This window comes from Mytilus edulis, chromosome 3 (genome assembly GCF_963676685.1).
Source record: "Mytilus edulis chromosome 3, xbMytEdul2.2, whole genome shotgun sequence".
In the NCBI taxonomy this organism is placed as follows: Eukaryota; Metazoa; Mollusca; class Bivalvia; order Mytilida; family Mytilidae; genus Mytilus; species Mytilus edulis.
The window spans coordinates 102,491,610-102,511,225 of NC_092346.1; the positions used below are offsets into that span (position 1 = coordinate 102,491,610).

Here is a 19,616-nt window from a genome sequence, read left to right on the forward strand (position 1 = left end):
TATTTATAGTACATTGTATATATTTGTCTGTTTCAGTTGCAAGGAGAGGTATTTATAGTACATTGTATATATTTGTCTGTTTCAGTTGCAAGGAGAAGTATTTATAGTACATTGTATATATTTGTCTGTTTCAGTTGCAAGGAGAAGTATTTATAGTACATTGTATATATTTGTCTGTTTCAGTTGCAAGGAGAAGTATTTATAGTACATTGTATATAATTGTCTGTTAAAGTTACAAGGAGAAGTATTTATAGTACATTGTATATATTTGTCTGTTTCAGTTGCAAGGAGAAGTATTTATAGTACATTGTATATATTTGTCTGTTTCAGTTGCAAGGAGAGGTATTTATAGTACATTGTATATATTTGTCTGTTTCAGTTGCAAGGAGAAGTATTTATAGTACATTGTATATAATTGTCTGTTTCAGTTGCAAGGAGAAGTATTTATAGTACATTGTATATATTTGTCTGTTTCAGTTACAAGGAGAAGTATTTATAGTACATTGTATATATTTGTCTGTTTCAGTTGCAAGGAGAGGTATTTATAGTACATTGTATATATTTGTCTGTTTCAGTTGCAAGGAGAAGTATTTATAGTACATTGTATATATTTGTCTGTTTCAGTTGCAAGGAGAAGTATTTATAGTACATTGTATATATTTGTCTGTTTCAGTTGCAAGGAGAAGTATTTATAGTACATTGTATATATTTGTCTGTTTCAGTTGCAAGGAGAAGTATTTATAGTACATTGTATATATTTGTCTGTTTCAGTTGCAAGGAGAAGTATTTATAGTACATTGTATATATTTGTCTGTTTCAGTTGCAAGGAGAAGTATTTATAGTACATTGTATATATTTGTCTGTTTCAGTTACAAGGAGAGGTATTTATAGTACATTGTATATATTTGTCTTTTTCAGTTACAAGGAGAGGTATTTATAGTACATTGTATATATTTGTCTGTTTCAGTTGCAAGGAGAAGTATTTATAGTACATTGTATATATTTGTCTGTTTCAGTTACAAGGAGAAGTATTTATAGTACATTGTATATATTTGTCTGTTTCAGTTGCAAGGAGAAGTATTTATAGCACATTGTATATATTTGTCTGTTTCAGTTGCAAGGAGAAGTATTTATAGCACATTGTATATATTTGTCTGTTTCAGTTACAAGGAGAAGTATTTATAGTACATTGTATATATTTGTCTGTTTCAGTTGCAAGGAGAAGTATTTATAGTACATTGTATATATTTGTCTGTTTCAGTTGCAAGGAGAAGTATTTATAGTACATTGTATATATTTGTCTGTTTCAGTTGCAAGGAGAGGTATTTATAGTACATTGTATATATTTGTCTGTTTCAGTTGCAAGGAGAAGTATTTATAGTACATTGTATATATTTGTCTGTTTCAGTTGCAAGGAGAAGTATTTATAGTACATTGTATATATTTGTCTGTTTCAGTTGCAAGGAGAAGTATTTATAGTACATTGTATATATTTGTCTGTTTCAGTTGCAAGGAGAAGTATTTATAGTACATTGTATATAATTGTCTGTTTCAGTTGCAAGGAGAAGTATTTATAGTACATTGTATATATTTGTCTGTTTCAGTTGCAAGGAGAGGTATTTATAGTACATTGTATATATTTGTCTGTTTCAGTTGCAAGGAGAGGTATTTATAGTACATTGTATATATTTGTCTGTTTCAGTTGCAAGGAGAGGTATTTATAGTACATTGTATATAATTGTCTGTTTCAGTTGCAAGGAGAAGTATTTATAGTACATTGTATATATTTGTCTGTTTCAGTTACAAGGAGAAGTATTTATAGTACATTGTATATAATTGTCTGTTTCAGTTACAAGGAGAAGTATTTATAGTACATTGTATATAATTGTCTGTTTCAGTTGCAAGGAGAAGTATTTATAGTACATTGTATATAATTGTCTGTTTCAGTTGCAAGGAGAAGTATTTATAGTACATTGTATATATTTGTCTGTTTCAGTTGCAAGGAGAAGTATTTATAGTACATTGTATATATTTGTCTGTTTCAGTTGCAAGGAGAAGTATTTATAGTACATTGTATATATTTGTCTGTTTCAGTTGCAAGGAGAAGTATTTATAGTACATTGTATATATTTGTCTGTTTCAGTTGCAAGGAGAGGTATTTATAGTACATTGTATATATTTGTCTGTTTCAGTTGCAAGGAGAAGTATTTATAGTACATTGTATATAATTGTCTGTTTCAGTTGCAAGGAGAAGTATTTATAGTACATTGTATATATTTGTCTGTTTCAGTTGCAAGGAGAAGTATTTATAGTACATTGTATATATTTGTCTGTTTCAGTTACAAGGAGAAGTATTTATAATACATTGTATATAATTGTCTGTTTCAGTTACAAGGAGAAGTATTTATAGTACATTGTATATAATTGTCTGTTTCAGTTGCAAGGAGAAGTATTTATAGTACATTGTATATATTTGTCTGTTTCAGTTGCAAGGAGAAGTATTTATAGTACATTGTATATAATTGTCTGTTTCAGTTGCAAGGAGAAGTATTTATAGTACATTGTATATATTTGTCTGTTTCAGTTGCAAGGAGAAGTATTTATAGTACATTGTATATGTTTGTCTGTTTCAGTTGCATGGAGAAGTATTTATAGTACATTGTATATATTTGTCTGTTTCAGTTGCATGGAGAAGTATTTATAGTACATTGTATATAATTGTCTGTTTCAGTTGCAAGGAGAAGTATTTATAGTACATTGTATATGTTTGTCTGTTTCAGTTGCATGGAGAAGTATTTATAGTACATTGTATATATTTGTCTGTTTCAGTTGCAAGGAGAAGTATTTATAGTACATTGTATATAATTGTCTGTTTCAGTTGCAAGGAGAAGTATTTATAGTACATTGTATATATTTGTCTGTTTCAGTTGCAAGGAGAAGTATTTATAGTACATTGTATATGTTTGTCTGTTTCAGTTGCATGGAGAAGTATTTATAGTACATTGTATATATTTGTCTGTTTCAGTTGCATGGAGAAGTATTTATAGTACATTGTATATAATTGTCTGTTTCAGTTGCAAGGAGAAGTATTTATAGTACATTGTATATGTTTGTCTGTTTCAGTTGCATGGAGAAGTATTTATAGTACATTGTATATAATTGTCTGTTTCAGTTGCATGGAGAAGTATTTATAGTACATTGTATATAATTGTCTGTTTCAGTTGCAAGGAGAAGTATTTATAGTACATTGTATATGTTTGTCTGTTTCAGTTGCATGGAGAAGTATTTATAGTACATTGTATATATTTGTCTGTTTCAGTTGCATGGAGAAGTATTTATAGTACATTGTATATAATTGTCTGTTTCAGTTGCAAGGAGAAGTATTTATAGTACATTGTATATAATTGTCTGTTTCAGTTGCAAGGAGAAGTATTTATAGTACATTGTATATAATTGTCTGTTTCAGTTGCAAGGAGAAGTATTTATAGTACATTGTATATATTTGTCTGTTTCAGTTGCAAGGAGAAGTATTTATAGTACATTGTATATAATTGTCTGTTTCAGTTGCAAGGAGAAGTATTTATAGTACATTGTATATATTTGTCTGTTTCAGTTACAAGGAGAGGTATTTATAGTACATTGTATATATTTGTCTGTTTCAGTTGCAAGGAGAAGTATTTATAGTACATTGTATATATTTGTCTGTTTCAGTTGCAAGGAGAGGTATTTATAGTACATTGTATATAATTGTCTGTTTCAGTTGCAAGGAGAAGTATTTATAGTACATTGTATATATTTGTCTGTTTCAGTTGCAAGGAGAGGTATTTATAGTACATTGTATATAATTGTCTGTTTCAGTTGCAAGGAGAAGTATTTATAGTACATTGTATATAATTGTCTGTTTCAGTTGCAAGGAGAAGTATTTATAGTACATTGTATATAATTGTCTGTTTCAGTTGCAAGGAGAAGTATTTATAGTACATTGTATATATTTGTCTGTTTCAGTTGCAAGGAGAAGTATTTATAGTACATTGTATATAATTGTCTGTTTCAGTTGCAAGGAGAAGTATTTATAGTACATTGTATATATTTGTCTGTTTCAGTTGCAAGGAGAAGTATTTATAGTACATTGTATATAATTGTCTGTTTCAGTTGCAAGGAGAAGTATTTATAGTACATTGTATATAATTGTCTGTTTCAGTTGCAAGGAGAAGTATTTATAGTACATTGTATATATTTGTCTGTTTCAGTTACAAGGAGAGGTATTGATAGTACATTGTATATATTTGTCTGTTTCAGTTGCAAGGAGAAGTATTGATAGTACATTGTATATATTTGTCTGTTTCAGTTGCAAGGAGAGGTATTTATAGTACATTGTATATAATTGTCTGTTTCAGTTGCAAGGAGAAGTATTTATAGTACATTGTATATATTTGTCTGTTTCAGTTGCAAGGAGAAGTATTTATAGTACATTGTATATATTTGTCTGTTTCAGTTACAAGGAGAAGTATTTATAGTACATTGTATATATTTGTCTGTTTCAGTTACAAGGAGAAGTATTTATAGTACATTGTATATAATTGTCTGTTTCAGTTACAAGGAGAAGTATTTATAGTACATTGTATATATTTGTCTGTTTCAGTTGCAAGGAGAAGTATTTATAGTACATTGTATATAATTGTCTGTTTCAGTTGCAAGGAGAAGTATTTATAGTACATTGTATATATTTGTCTGTTTCAGTTGCAAGGAGAAGTATTTATAGTACATTGTATATAATTGTCTGTTTCAGTTGCAAGGAGAAGTATTTATAGTACATTGTATATATTTGTCTGTTTCAGTTGCAAGGAGAAGTATTTATAGTACATTGTATATATTTGTCTGTTTCAGTTGCAAGGAGAAGTATTTATAGTACATTGTATATATTTGTCTGTTTCAGTTGCAAGGAGAAGTATTTATAGTACATTGTATATATTTGTCTGTTTCAGTTGCAAGGAGAAGTATTTATAGTACATTGTATATATTTGTCTGTTTCAGTTGCAAGGAGAAGTATTTATAGTACATTGTATATAATTGTCTGTTTCAGTTACAAGGAGAAGTATTTATAGTACATTGTATATAATTGTCTGTTTCAGTTGCAAGGAGAAGTATTTATAGTACATTGTATATAATTGTCTGTTTCAGTTGCAAGGAGAAGTATTTATAGTACATTGTATATAATTGTCTGTTTCAGTTGCAAGGAGAAGTATTTATAGTACATTGTATATATTTGTCTGTTTCAGTTACAAGGAGAAGTATTTATAGTACATTGTATATAATTGTCTGTTTCAGTTACAAGGAGAAGTATTTATAGTACATTGTATATAATTGTCTGTTTCAGTTGCAAGGAGAAGTATTTATAGTACATTGTATATATTTGTCTGTTTCAGTTACAAGGAGAAGTATTTATAGTACATTGTATATAATTGTCTGTTTCAGTTACAAGGAGAAGTATTTATAGTACATTGTATATATTTGTCTGTTTCAGTTACAAGGAGAAGTATTTATAGTACATTGTATATAATTGTCTGTTTCAGTTCCAAGGAGAAGTATTTATAGTACATTGTATATAATTGTCTGTTTCAGTTACAAGGAGAAGTATTTATAGTACATTGTATATATTTGTCTGTTTCAGTTACAAGGAGAAGTATTTATAGTACATTGTATATATTTGTCTGTTTCAGTTACAAGGAGAAGTATTTATAGTACATTGTATATATTTGTCTGTTTCAGTTACAAGGAGAGGTAGATGATTGTAAGTGTAAAGTTGAGACTTTAGACAGCATAAACAACCAGAAAATATACCCTCGATTACAGAGTCTACTTAGTAAAGATTACTTCAGATATTTTAAGGTAAATTTATTAGCACTAATTTGTAGAAATATTTGTAAGCAGACATACCAAATGACAAGCACTGAAAAAATTGTTTTATATCAATTAGTATTTTCTGGTTCCACTATTATTTTACCATGAATGTTCTGAGAAGGCAATACATGTAAGGTTATGTTTCTAATGCATGTACCACATAGTTGATTAAAATTCATAGCCTACCAAGTTACAGATGTGTGACAGATGTGTATTGATAAACAATACTATATACTATTTAAATTAGAGCCCAGACTTAATCTAACAGTGTTAATTTGTTTTTAATGTAAATCATTTATACATATACTGAATCATGACCATAACTATAAGTACTTTTGCTAGTACTGCAGTGATTCTATTGCCTATAAATCTTTGCCATCAAACCATGGATGAAAGCATCAGATTTTATTTAAGTCACTTAAGTTGCATTGTCTCATCTAGTAATCTGGTCCATGTTTTTATGCCCCCGTCCGAGTGGAGGGGGCATTAGGCTTTGCCCCTTGTTTGTACGTATTTTACTTTTGTTTGCCTCAACCAAATTTAAGGAAATTTAAACACAATGCTTATTACCACCAAACACAGTTCAAGTTTGAATTTGCATGGCATCACTTTCACTGTTATCAAGTTATGTCCCTTTATAAATTGAAAAATAGCTAATTTGCAGTTTCCGCACTCTCAAATCAAGATCAAATTTTGGTGGCTTCACATTGGATGTTCTGGAGTTATGTCCCTTTGTAAATTGAAAAATTGTCAAATTTGTCAAATATTTATAAAGGGGGAGCATCTGTATTCCATTAGACACATTCATCATTTAATAATTATTTTAGCTTCATTTCATTAATGTTTTGAATATTTAGTCTTATTCTAACATTTTGCCTTCTACAGGTTAATTTAAAAAAGACATGTCCATTTTGGTCAGATGATAGCAGATGTGCTCTTAAAGACTGCCATGTAGATATGTGTAATCAGGTCAGTATGAAAATAGCGTGCATGTATAATATATCAATATCTGCAATGGGAAAAAAATCTATAAGATTACATTATTTCAGAATATTACTGTTCTTGGTCATTATAATAAATCCACATAGCATAAAAGCGGGAACCATAGTCACTAGGAAACAGTTACTGGTGAAAAAGTTCTATTATAGGTGAGAAAACATAAAAAGAATGATTATTTAAGGTTAACTATCAGTAATAATCATAGAATAAGTACCAAAACTTTGTCTAAGAGCAATTAAAAACAAACTAGCAATAGGAAAGCCAACCTAAATTTTAAAAGATCTTTACAAACATATTTGAATTAATAGAATTTATGTTTATGTTGTTATAACATGTAAATAGTAACCTTGATGTATTGATTAAATAAAAAATATTTACTGAACAGGTTTTGTTTTAATTCAAAAATTATATTTTATGTAAACACAGTGGCAGACATGACATTGTTTTTTCAATGTTTGTTTTTATGTCCTTCTTAGGGGCATTTTGTTTTTCAGTCTGTTTGTCAGTGTGTTTGTCTGTCTGTCCCGTTTCAGGTTAATGTTTTTGGTCAAGGTATAGGCAGTTGACACCCAATCAAAGTGTCTTGTGGAGAGTTGTCCCATTGGCAATCCTACCACATCTTCTTTTTTTATACTTAAAACTTAGTACAAATGTAGAGTGGGGTGCCCATATTCGCCGGGGACACAATTTCGCCGTTAAATGATTTTGGGGTGTAAAAACTTCAAAGGATGGCTGAAATGAAGAAATATGTCGGTGAATTAGATTTTTATAATATACATGATTATTTTTTCAACTGAGACAAAATTTTGGCAATTACCGCAAAGGACCGAAAAACAGACAACGATTTTCGGCCGATTTCCTGAATGAAAAACACAGTTTCATAGAAGCATTTCTTAGTAATTCTTTGACTTGATTGCCCTAAATTTCAGTTCTTTACACCTTTGAAATGTCTGCTATTCGTCTATAATGAAATTGATTTGATAAACATTGTTTAAAGCTACAGTTATTTGGTTGTAAATAGATGTGTAAAAACGGCGAATATGTGTCCCCCATTGACAAAACATCAGGAAATTTCAAACATCCTTTAGTCTCACTTTTAAGATGATTATTTTCAAACAAACACGTTTTCAAGCTTAAGAATATTTTGCATTGGAAGTTATCTTCATATAGAAATATCAGTTTACTTCAAAAACATATAGACTGGAACATAAACTGTAGAAAACATTGAAAGATATGGCGAAAATGAGCACCCCACTCTACACATTTTCTGTATGATCAATTTAAATGCCAAAATTAGAGTTTTTACCCTAATTTCAAGGTCCACTGAACATATAATATATCTTTAGGTTAAAATTTTTGGTCAAGATAGTTTTTTGAAAAAAATCAACTTCAAACTTAATACACATGTTCCCTATGATATGATCTTTCATATTTTTTATGCCAAATGGCCCCAATTTCACAATCCATTTAACACAGAAAATAAAAGCGCAAGTGGGGCATCTGTAAATTATGGAAACATTCTTCTTTTAAATATTTCTCAGTAATAAATAGTGCATGTTATCTATGAAAAAGGGAGATAACTTAATTCAAAATATTGTGTAATACAACACAATGTTATGTATTAAGTTGACAATGTACCATGTTAGCAAATTTGATCTCCTAAACACATTATAAACTATTAGTTTTGACATTTATAAGTTGACACAAACTTTTTTTTTAAACGTATTTCTTCTTTTTTTCAGGATGAAATCCCACCAGGGTTAAAAGGCAGTGAACCAACTGAAAAGAAGGTAAACTTTCTAACTAGAATAAAAAACAAATTACATCTTTATTTCATTCAAAAGATACTTGAATTTAGATAAGTTTTACATCTCTTCATTCATCATTGAGGATAGAAATAAGAAATTCGGTCGAATTCCAGCTTCTCAAAATGATGTGTATATGAATTACCATAATAGTCCACAGAATAATGTTATTAAAATCACACAAATTACAGACATGGGTGCATTGTACTAGAGTCATTCTGTGTTACAAAGTGAGATATCTCAATTCAAATTATTGCCTAAATATGTTTATTTTATGAAAACAACACAATGTTATATTTTAAGTTTGCAAGCACATTATAAAGTTATAGTTGAATTGATCTTTTTCTTTTCAACAATTTATTTCTAAGGTAAAGATCTTTCAGACTGAAAATTCCCTATTGATGGGAGGGTGTAAGTGACAAGAAATACAAAAAAGTAGCGTGTGTAATGGAAATATAGATTCCACCACTGCAACAAGTTTATTATGATATTCCTCCACTCGAGACAGTTAAATTTTAATATTTAAAGCCTGAGCCTTGCCGAGCTTTTTAAATAATTAAAATTTAACTGTTGAGAATGGAGAAATATTGTAATACACAGGTTACAGTGGTGGAATCTGTTTCTTTTATTAATTGTATCCTTCCTTTTCAAAGATTTGAAGAAAGTTGTGTACTTTTGATGTGATGTCATCAGGCATGGTCACCTTTTTTCATGACATCACAATAAGATAATTCAGAAGAAAACAAGAAAATTCAATCATTTGCCGAGAACAGATTTTTCACTAGTGAGGAGAAATATTTTTTTTCACACTGGTCAGGAAATGTGAAAATAGCACAAAAATTAGAGAACAAGATATATCCAAGATGTTATCATGCTGTCCCTATAATGAATTTTCCACATCTCTATTTTTCATGTATAATTGTATAAATTAGAAATGAGATAAACTTGTCAATGTTGACCTGTATTTTATTTAGTATTCCAAAGAAGCTCAACATGAGGATGAGTCGTGTGAAGAACAAAAAGAATTAGGTGCATTGAACACTACTATCAGGTAAGAATATTGTGCATCGATAAAATCCCATTATTATTTCTGTATTCTTCTTTAATAAATGTATCAAAACTGAAAAAAGCCAATTTAATAATTTCAACCAAATTTGGCCACATCAAAAATGGCCCAAAACTGATTAAGTTAAAGCTAATGTTCTCTTATAATAGTAAAGACTACCTACAGTCTAATACAAAACCAAATGTTTGATTTCAATTTATGGAAGTATGACCCCTTTGAAATACTGTATATGGTTAATTTAAGTTCTGTATATCTAAAGATTATAAACTTTCCATCTACTGGTAAATAAACTATTGTTTAAATCCCTCACAGTATGAGGATTAAGCACCTGTGATTTATTTGTTTTCATGCACTATAACATTACAACCATTGCAATTTAGACCAATCTAAAGAAAAAGATGGACCATATTCCTGCTTGGATTATGGTCAAAATTATGATTTCCAGATTTGGCCAAGATTATGTGAATGTTTATGTGAATTGGGCAAATTATATGCATTAAAAAAATAATTTTTGTTTTATATTTTAGTGACTCCACAAAAGAAGCATTGAGGAACTGGACTAAGCATGACGATACACAGGAAACATTCTGTGAACTTGATGGTCAGTATATATATATATATATATGTTAAAACTTGTGACACTTGAAGAAGGCCATTTGTTGAGCCGAAATATTTGTCAACACGATTTAATAACAACATTTTCGTATTATAACATCTTATATCAGTACCGTTGTGCAAATCTTTAGACTGATATAATTTTTTCCTTATCTGCATAGTATCGCCTATTCTAGACGATCCGGTACATAGTAAATTTGCTGGTTGGTCGTTTTTATAGACTTTTATATATATATATATATATATATATATATACATTATGTACACAGCCATGTATCACCATCATTGATGGCGATCCGATGGATACATCTGTTGTAGGGTTGTCACTGACTCAGACGTACTTATATATATATATATATACGTCTGAGTCAGTGACAACTCTACAACAGATGTATCCATCGGATCGCCATCAATGATGGTGATACATGGCTGTGTACATAATGTATATACAACTCGTCTAAACATCAACCCAACAATGTTAGATCTGTAAATTTGCTTTCGCAAATTCGCAAATTTTACTACTTAATTTTAATGCGAAAAATGCGAAAAATGTAAAATGCGAAAGCAAATTTACAGATCTAACATTGTTGGGTTGATGTTTAGACGTGTTGTATATACATTATGTACACAGCCATGTATCACCATCATTGATGGCGATCCGATGGATACATCTGTTGTAGAGTTGTCACTGACTCAGACATACTTATAAATATAATTATTTTCTGTGACTGTATATTACATTAATTTGTAGGATCCTTTACTATAGATAATTTAGCTGATCTGTAACAATAACATCTTCATGCCTTATATATCATGTACTGTAGTACGCCGCTAGATTAAAACTGACGTGGAAAGGTAACACATGCCCACCGAAAGCTCTTTTAATGAGAGCCCAGGTGGTCGTGTGGTCTAGCGGGACGGCTGCAGTGCAGGCGATTTGGTGTCACGATATCACAGTAGCATGGGTTCGAATCCCGGCGAGGGAAGAACCAAAAATTTGCGAAAGCAAATTTACAGGTCTAACATTGTTGGGTTGATGTTTAGACGAGTTGTATATACATTATGTACACAGCCATGTATCACCATCATTGATGGCGATCCGATGGATACATCTGTTGTAGGGTTGTCACTGACTCAGACGTACTTATGAATATAATTATTTTCTGTGACTGTATCTTACATTAATTTGTAGGATCCTTTACTATAGATAATTTAGCTGATCTGTAACAATAACATCTTCATGCCTTATATATCATGTACTGTAGTACGCCGCTAGATTAAAACTGACGTGGAAAGGTAACACATGCCCACCAAAAGCTCTTTTAATGAGAGCCCAGGTGGTCGTGTGGTCTAGCGGGATGGCTGCAGTGCAGGCGATTTGGTGTCACGATATCACAGTAGCATGGGTTCGAATCCCGGCGAGGGAAGAACCAAAAATTTGCGAAAGCAAATTTACAGGTCTACTATTGTTGGGTTGATGTTTAGACGAGTTGTATATATATATATATATACAACTCGTCTAAACATCAACCCAATAGACGAGTTGTATATATATATATATATATATATACAACTCGTCTAAACATCAACCCAACATATATATATATATATATGGCTGTAAACGATAATTACTGGTTTTTACTTTAATTAAGAATAGCCATTTCATACCTTAAATTATAGCAATCATTCTGTGAACTTGATGGTCAGTATATATATATGGCTGTAAACTATAATTACCAGTTTATACGACCGCAAAATTTTTTTTGGGATCATATAATGGTATGATGTTGTCTGCGTCGTTGTCCGGAGACACATTTGGTTTCTGGACAATAACTTTAGTTTAAGTGAATGGATCTCTATGAAACTTAATGAGAAGGTTTCCACAAAAGGAAGGTTGGGATTGATTTTGGGGATGAGGGTTCCAACTGTTTAGGAAATAGGAGCCCAAAAACAAGCATTATTCTACTTTTAAGATAAAAACTTGTGTATAAGTATTTCTATTACTCTGAAATTGTACCACAATGTTTAATACCACAAGTAGAAGATTAGGTTCATTTTTGGGGGTTATGGTGCCAGTTCAGGAATTAAGGGCCAAAAACAAGCATGTTTGTAGTTTCTGGACAATCACTTGTTTGTAAGTGTATGGATCTCTCTGACATTGTACCACAAGGTTCCATATCACAGAAGGAAGGCTGGGATTGAGTTTGGGGGTAATAACCAATTCCGGCAGGAATTAGGGGCAAAAAAAAGGGCCAAAACAAGCATTTTTCTAGTTTCCAGACAATAACTTGTGTTTAAGAGTTTGGATCTCTCTGAAATTGTACCACAAGGTTCCATACTACAAAGAAAATGCTGGGATTGAGTGTGGGGGTAATTACTCCAAGGGGGGGTTCATAAAGTTTGGGGATTCCAGGTTTTTTAATGGGTTCAAGTTATCTTTAATTGCATAGATTTGTAAGATCTTGACATTTATTTTGTGTCAGAAACCTATACTGTGTCAACAATTTGATCACAATCCAAATTCAGACAGTATCAAGCTTGAATATTGTGTCCAAATTTGCCCCAACTGTTTACGGTTCAACCTCTACGGTCGTATCAGGCTGAGCTCAGTGAAGCAATTTATAACTTTTATAAAGAATAGCCATTTCATACCTTAAGATATAGCAAACATTCTGTGAACTTGATGGTCAGTATATGGCTGTATATTATTAACTTTTATGCAATAGCAATTTCATACTTAGTGATTTGTTTTATTAGCAAGATAATTTCTGATTCCTTTAACATTACATAAAAGAAAGTAATAAAGCAGTCTGGAAATGAGATTTCATATATGATAGTATGAAATTCAAAACAGTGTAGCTGTGGCCATTGATTGACACATTAAAATCATTCATTGACTGGGACAATTTAGGTGAACGTTTGTATGTAACGACCAATGCTCACTATGTACTTTTTAAAGACACTTAAACTATGGGGTCACCAAAGGTTCTCAACACCTAAATAAAGTAATTCGAAAAATTAATCAGAAATAACACGATATTTTGATTTATATCAATTATATAAATCAAAACACAAAGGTTATTCCTGATTAATTTTTCGAATTATTTTATAATTAAAGGCGTTAAGAAACCTTTGTTGACCCCACAGTTTAAATGTCTATCGTAGGTACGTCATGAACAGTGGTTGTTACAGACAAACGTTCACGTAAATTGTCCCAGTCAATGGATGATTTTGATGGGTCAATCAATGGCCACAGCTACACTGTTTTGAATTTCATACTATTATATTTTGTTCAGTAAACATTTGATATATTTTTATAGATGACAATTCCTCAGAATGTGACTATGTTGACCTACTTCTTAACCCTGAGAGATACACAGGATATAAAGGACCATCAGCACATAGGATCTGGAGGAGTATTTATGAGGAAAACTGCTTTAAGTAGGAATAGATTTAAATAAAAAAAATAGTACATTCAATTTTAATTATGAAAATAGAACATTGATTAACTAACATTAAAAGAATACGGTTAATTACACAGAGGCTGTTTATATGTTGTATAATGTATGAATAAGTCAGATAGCTTTGCCACACTATGGAACAAAGAGAGAATATGAAATAGTGACAAGTTATCTAAAAAATAAATATGATAATTTATTAGGGATAAATAGCAATAGATAAACATTTATAACACTGTAAGTTATAAGTAAACACAGTACAAATGATTTCAGTATAGATTAAAATTTTGATTGCAAATTTGCTTGAGAACTACAGTGTTATTATGTATTGTTTTCTAGACCACAAGAAGATGGAAGTACCCCTTACTCACCACAACAGTCTCTTGCAGGTAACACATTTATTATGCATCAAAATCATGCACTGCTCTTAAATTGATGTGTATACTGTCATTGTTCAAGGACACAGTGTGGGAAGTCTATCATTTATTGCCATAAAAGTCTGATCTTTGTTTTTTAGATTGAATATGAATTTATAGCATCAGTAAATAGTATATATATCTATGAAATTTTCAACTTAAAAAAAAGTAAATAGGTCTGGAATTTATATTAAGAAAAAATTGATTGATGTCCAAGAGCAGTGGAAAGGGATACTGCATTAAATCAAATGTTTGATTTTTTAAGAAGAAAAAAATTTAGTTCAAAAAGATTGGTATTTGGTTTTCATTTCTTTACATGTATGATAAAGTCTTGATACAATGACAGTATTAAACACATTTAATTTATATTTAGAATTTAAAATTTATTCTTCATACACATAACATATGTTGGTTTTTTTAATTTCTCTTATTATGAATGTATTTTTAACTCAATTTTTGTAGAATAGAAGTTGTAGACAAATCACAAATATTATAATAACCATTCATATAAAAAAAAAACATCACAAAGATTCATTTTACAGATACCAAGCTTCAGTCACAAACCATACAGCTATGAAAATAAAATTACACCAATTCAGGGATTTATAATTTAGCCTTTTGAAGTAAAAAGCATAAATATAAGCCTGAATAAGCATAAGTTGCCACATCAACAACAATTGTTGATAATATTTATGATAAATAGTATATTTGATTTAGGACTTGTTTGTGACTTCAGTAATATGTAATTTACTCTTGTTTCAACATTTTTCATTCATAATTTTCTAAATATGTTTCTATTTTCTTATTTTGCTTATGTATAGCTGTTGTTATTACGTGCACTTGAAATAATTATATGATCTTTTGGTCTTTATTTGAGATATGTTATTTTTACATAGCATCATATCTTAAAGGTAGGCATGTGTGGCACGGCTAGAACTGATCTGTCGTCTGTATATTAATATGAATAGATCGAGGGAATATTATAGCATAACTAATATAGAATAAGGATTGTGGAATGATTGCTAATGAGGCAAGAGGGAATTTATAGCATGACTAATATAGAATAAGGATATATGGAATGATTGCTAATGAGGCAACAGTCCTACAGAGTCCAAATGACTTGGATTTAAGCAACTATATGTCACGTACATCCTTCAATGATAAGCAAAAGTTAAACATATTCATTTAACATCTTAAATTTGACATATTTATGAAAACTTTAATTCTGATGGGATTTAGATTGTGTTCCCTTTGTGATAAGATTTTGGCTATAAAAAAAAAGGTCATTACTACTGAATACAGCAGGTGTATCAAAATATGATGGGGAGTAAACCTCAAAGAGACAACAACCTAACAACATAATAATCAAAAGAAATGTAGAGGACAACATTCAAGATTTAATTCTGCAGTTTTCAGAAATAAACCACCGAAGGCCATAATAATGTTCGCCCACACTGATGATTTACATAATTTAACTTCACAGACGTTTTTATGTTTGATCCACTATTGATACGATTAACTCATTTCCACCCTTTAATGTGGTATCATCTGTTTTATCATGTATTAAGTGGTTAGTTTTTACAATAGATGTTTAAAAAATTTTATATTAATATCTATAAATCATTTTACTGTTAAAGCTGTCTATATTAGATCAGAAATGACAGGTGAGGCTCTGAGCCACTGGCTGTGCCACTGGAAGCCCTGCACATTATATATACACATACACACTGTAACCAGCTTTCCATAATATACAACAGTTCATTTGACAATACCAATTTTCTTTGTATCAATTTTTTGTCTGATATTGTCAGTAACACATGGTTGATTATTTTATTTTCCTCACTTCAGTGTGCACAAAACAAAATTCCCTCGTTTGAGAGTCTGTACTAATCCTATGTGTTGTCTGCAAGTTTGAAAACTTTTTCAGTATTGTAAGATTACCTCAAAATGATTATTGAAAATCTTCATTTTTTGGCACTTATGGAATATAGCAGGGTTGTATTGTAAATTAACGACTCCATGATTTTTATGCCCTACCTACAATAGTAGAAAATGACTTTAACTTTTTTCATTTTGATATCTCCCCCTCATATTGAAATGGGGATTTTTCGAAAATTGGTATTATTTAAGAAATATGAACAATAGTATTTAGTTATTAGTTATTAGATAAACATCAGATTTAGTAACCATTTTTCTTCTTCATATTTATATAGTATTTAGAGGATTAGGTGTTGGTAATAGTTTTAAATACATTTTTCATGGTTTAAGTATTTTTCTAATGAATTCTAGTTGATGAAATAAAATGATTCCCCTTACCTGAACCTCATAAGTTTTTATCACTCCTGTCACAGCTTTGTTTTATACTTTTATGACTTTGAGAAATACCTGTTAAGGTGTGGCACATGCATTTACAATACGATAGTTTCAATATCAAAATATGGATATGTGGGTTATAAATCAATGAGACAGTAACCCAACAATAATAACGAATTCACAAGACATCTGGAGGTCAACATTGTCTTCATCAATACACATGTGTTAAGCAGTTGTTATAATGTCATACATACATTGAATGGTTTGTGCACACTATGACATGTTTTATGAGTTTTATTGATGAACACGGCCATAGCAAGGTGATGCATTCAGGCATCATACGGCGGTACCTAGGTGATGCCTTAAGGCATCATACGCCTTGAATGGGTTAAAAGGAACGCATCTAATAAAACACAACCTATCATCCTTATTATATTGATGTTCTTTCAGTTTCTATTAAAAATGTCAAAAAGTACCAATGTCAAATCATTTGTTTAGACTATTTTTGTTGTCTCATATCCATGATTAAAACCTGTTAGAAATTGTTATGAGATGAATAGGACTTACTTTGGTAGAAATTCATTTGACATTCAAATAGTTGATTTTGACAGGTGGCCTTTTCTTGTAGTTATATTTACTATTTTTTTAATGGATTTATGCTTATTTCCCCTCCCCTACTTAGTCTTATTTGCATGAAAAAGGAAGTGTTGGGTACTAATTTAGCCTTATTTTATTCAGTTATAAAAAGATTTTAACCAAGATGGACGAGTTTTGCATGCAAAACAGTAGTTACAGTTTATGGTGCTTAAATACAAGACTATTAATATTTGACTTGTTTGTTTCAAATGAGCACTTTCATCAGGTCAATTTCAATTCAGTGAATGAATAATTAGAATGACAGTAAAAATTGGTAGTGTAGTAAATTATCATTTCAAGAAACATTTTAATTGATATCAATGACATCAGTTACCAGAACTAATTCTTAGATTATTTATTTTTTTAATTGTTCAAATTTTAAAATTTTCAACAGTAAATTATTTTTTTACATTGCTTCAAATAATAGTTTTTGTATATGCTCTTTATATATGCTAAATGTTTAGAATGGAGATTTATTTTAACTTTCTTACAGGATTGTGCTTGGAACAGAGGACTTTCTACAGAATGATTTCAGGGCTTCATACTTCAATTAATTTACATCTCTCATCAAATTATTTATTTCAAGGTAAATTAAGTTGAAACATAGTTGTCTGCTCTATGGTATGGTTGTTGTCGCTTTGACACATTCCCTATTTCCTTTCTCAATTTTCTTGTAATAATTCAAATGAATTTTTACCAGAATATGCTAAATATCAACCTTAAAATACATCTGCTATACACTTTTAAACAAAAGAATCTGTACATGTTTAAAAACTATGTAAAGGTTAATTTATGGGAGATCATAATAAATAAAAACACTGGAAACTATCATTTTTAATTAAAATTAATCATATCACTGAATATAAATATGGAAGCTTATCAGGTCAATGACTTAATAAAAACATTCTGTCTTTAAATCTCGTTTTAAATTGAGCCTTTTTATAAAATTACAAGACCTGCAGGGTTTGAATTGACAACTTCAGTGTTAACAGGCTATTGATTGATTTAGATGAACTACTTAGATCACTCTGCCACTAAGGCCCAAATTTGAAATTTAAATGATTTAAGATAAGTTTTAGAACTACAATCGTAAAACACATGTTTCATTGTAGACAAACTAGGATTTGGTAACATTAAATGGGCACCAAACACTGAGGAATTTTTAAGAAGATTTGATCCTTTCAATGAAGAACAGGGTCCACAGAGACTGAAAAATTTGTATTTTGCCTACCTTGTTGAATTGAGAGCATTGATTAAGGCAGCACCTTATATTTTAGAGGTAAGATTTGACATTTATTTCGCCCTAGTCTTAACAGCAGTATAAGTTAAATAGAGCATTAGACCATGATGATTCCATCTTTTCTCTATATGGACATTATAGGTGTCAACTTGAATGGTTCATAGAAACAATTTACAATCTACTAAGAAGTGAATGGGAAAATTTTTAGTTTATATTTCTTTTGCCTAGAAAATATTGCTGTATTGTCCTCTGCTGGGTGGTGTAATTGAAATACTAGTTACACATCCATCCATTTGTGCTTCTATCTGTCCTTCCAGTTTTGTAAGTGCCTTTGCACTGGCATATCCTTTTATTGAAATTCATATCAAAGGTTTATATCAGCAATGACTCACACATATTGAAAACATCTCCAATCAACACATTTTTTAGAGGTGTTCCCCTAGAAAAGTAAATTTTTATGGACCACTGCCTTGTTAGTTATGTCACGTTTACATGTCTTGTTGGATTTTTGTGATAATTATGATCAATTATAACTAAAGTTTAAATGGAATATTTTGGAAACCTTAATGTTCTTTGTACTTGAAAAAAAAGAGTTACCGTTATTTCTTGACAGATAAAACATGTGCTATGGCAAGAGGCATTGGAATACATTCTTTGGTTAATTGGAAAAAAGAGGATAACTGTATGATTGAATGATATAAGGGTGAATTTCATTGTACATGTTTTGTGATGTACACTTTTTATTGCAGGAAGAATTTTACACAGGAAATGAAGAAGAGGATAAAGATGTTAAAAGTGGTATTAGGGATTTGTTAACAGTTATTCAGTAAGTTAGGGATTTGTTAACAGTTATTCAATAAGTTAAAAGTGGTATTAGGGATTTGTTAACAGTTATTCAGTAAGTTAAAAGTGGTATTAGGGATCTGTTAACAGTTATTCAGTAAGTAAGGGATTTGTTACCAGTTATTCAGTAATTTAGGTAGTGTTAACAGTTATTCAGTAAGTTAAAAGTGGTATTAGGTATTTGTTAACAGTTATTCAGTAAGTTAAAAGTGGTATCAGAGATTTGATAACAGTTATTTAGTAAGTTAAAAGTTCTGTACAAACAATACATGTTTCTTGGGTAACTTATATCATGGTAGGCTAGAGACCAAATACTGTGGATTC

General features: G+C 30.3%; 1 protein-coding gene across 6 annotated transcripts in view; it reads left to right on the forward strand.

The window, feature by feature from the left end:
- Nucleotides 1-19,616, forward strand: part of LOC139518026 (ERO1-like protein alpha) — a 41,733-nt gene that overhangs the window by 16,599 nt on the left and 5,518 nt on the right. The window contains exons 2-13 of one of the 6 annotated variants that reach the window (XM_071309663.1): nucleotides 233-244; nucleotides 5,782-5,889; nucleotides 6,787-6,870; nucleotides 8,643-8,690; nucleotides 9,680-9,756; nucleotides 10,299-10,372; nucleotides 13,707-13,827; nucleotides 14,184-14,233; nucleotides 15,898-15,924; nucleotides 17,703-17,795; nucleotides 18,322-18,488; nucleotides 19,199-19,275. In XM_071309663.1, coding sequence (XP_071165764.1) covers nucleotides 233-244; nucleotides 5,782-5,889; nucleotides 6,787-6,870; nucleotides 8,643-8,690; nucleotides 9,680-9,756; nucleotides 10,299-10,372; nucleotides 13,707-13,827; nucleotides 14,184-14,233; nucleotides 15,898-15,924; nucleotides 17,703-17,795; nucleotides 18,322-18,488; nucleotides 19,199-19,275 — 938 coding nt within the window. Of the gene's footprint in view, nucleotides 1-232; nucleotides 245-5,769; nucleotides 5,890-6,786; nucleotides 6,871-8,642; nucleotides 8,691-9,679; nucleotides 9,757-10,298; nucleotides 10,373-13,706; nucleotides 13,828-14,183; nucleotides 14,234-15,156; nucleotides 15,172-15,897; nucleotides 15,925-16,473; nucleotides 16,495-17,702; nucleotides 17,796-18,321; nucleotides 18,489-19,198; nucleotides 19,276-19,616 lie in introns of all 6 variants that reach the window. The other 5 variants (XM_071309665.1, XM_071309664.1, XM_071309666.1 and 2 more) reach the window with 5 other exon arrangements.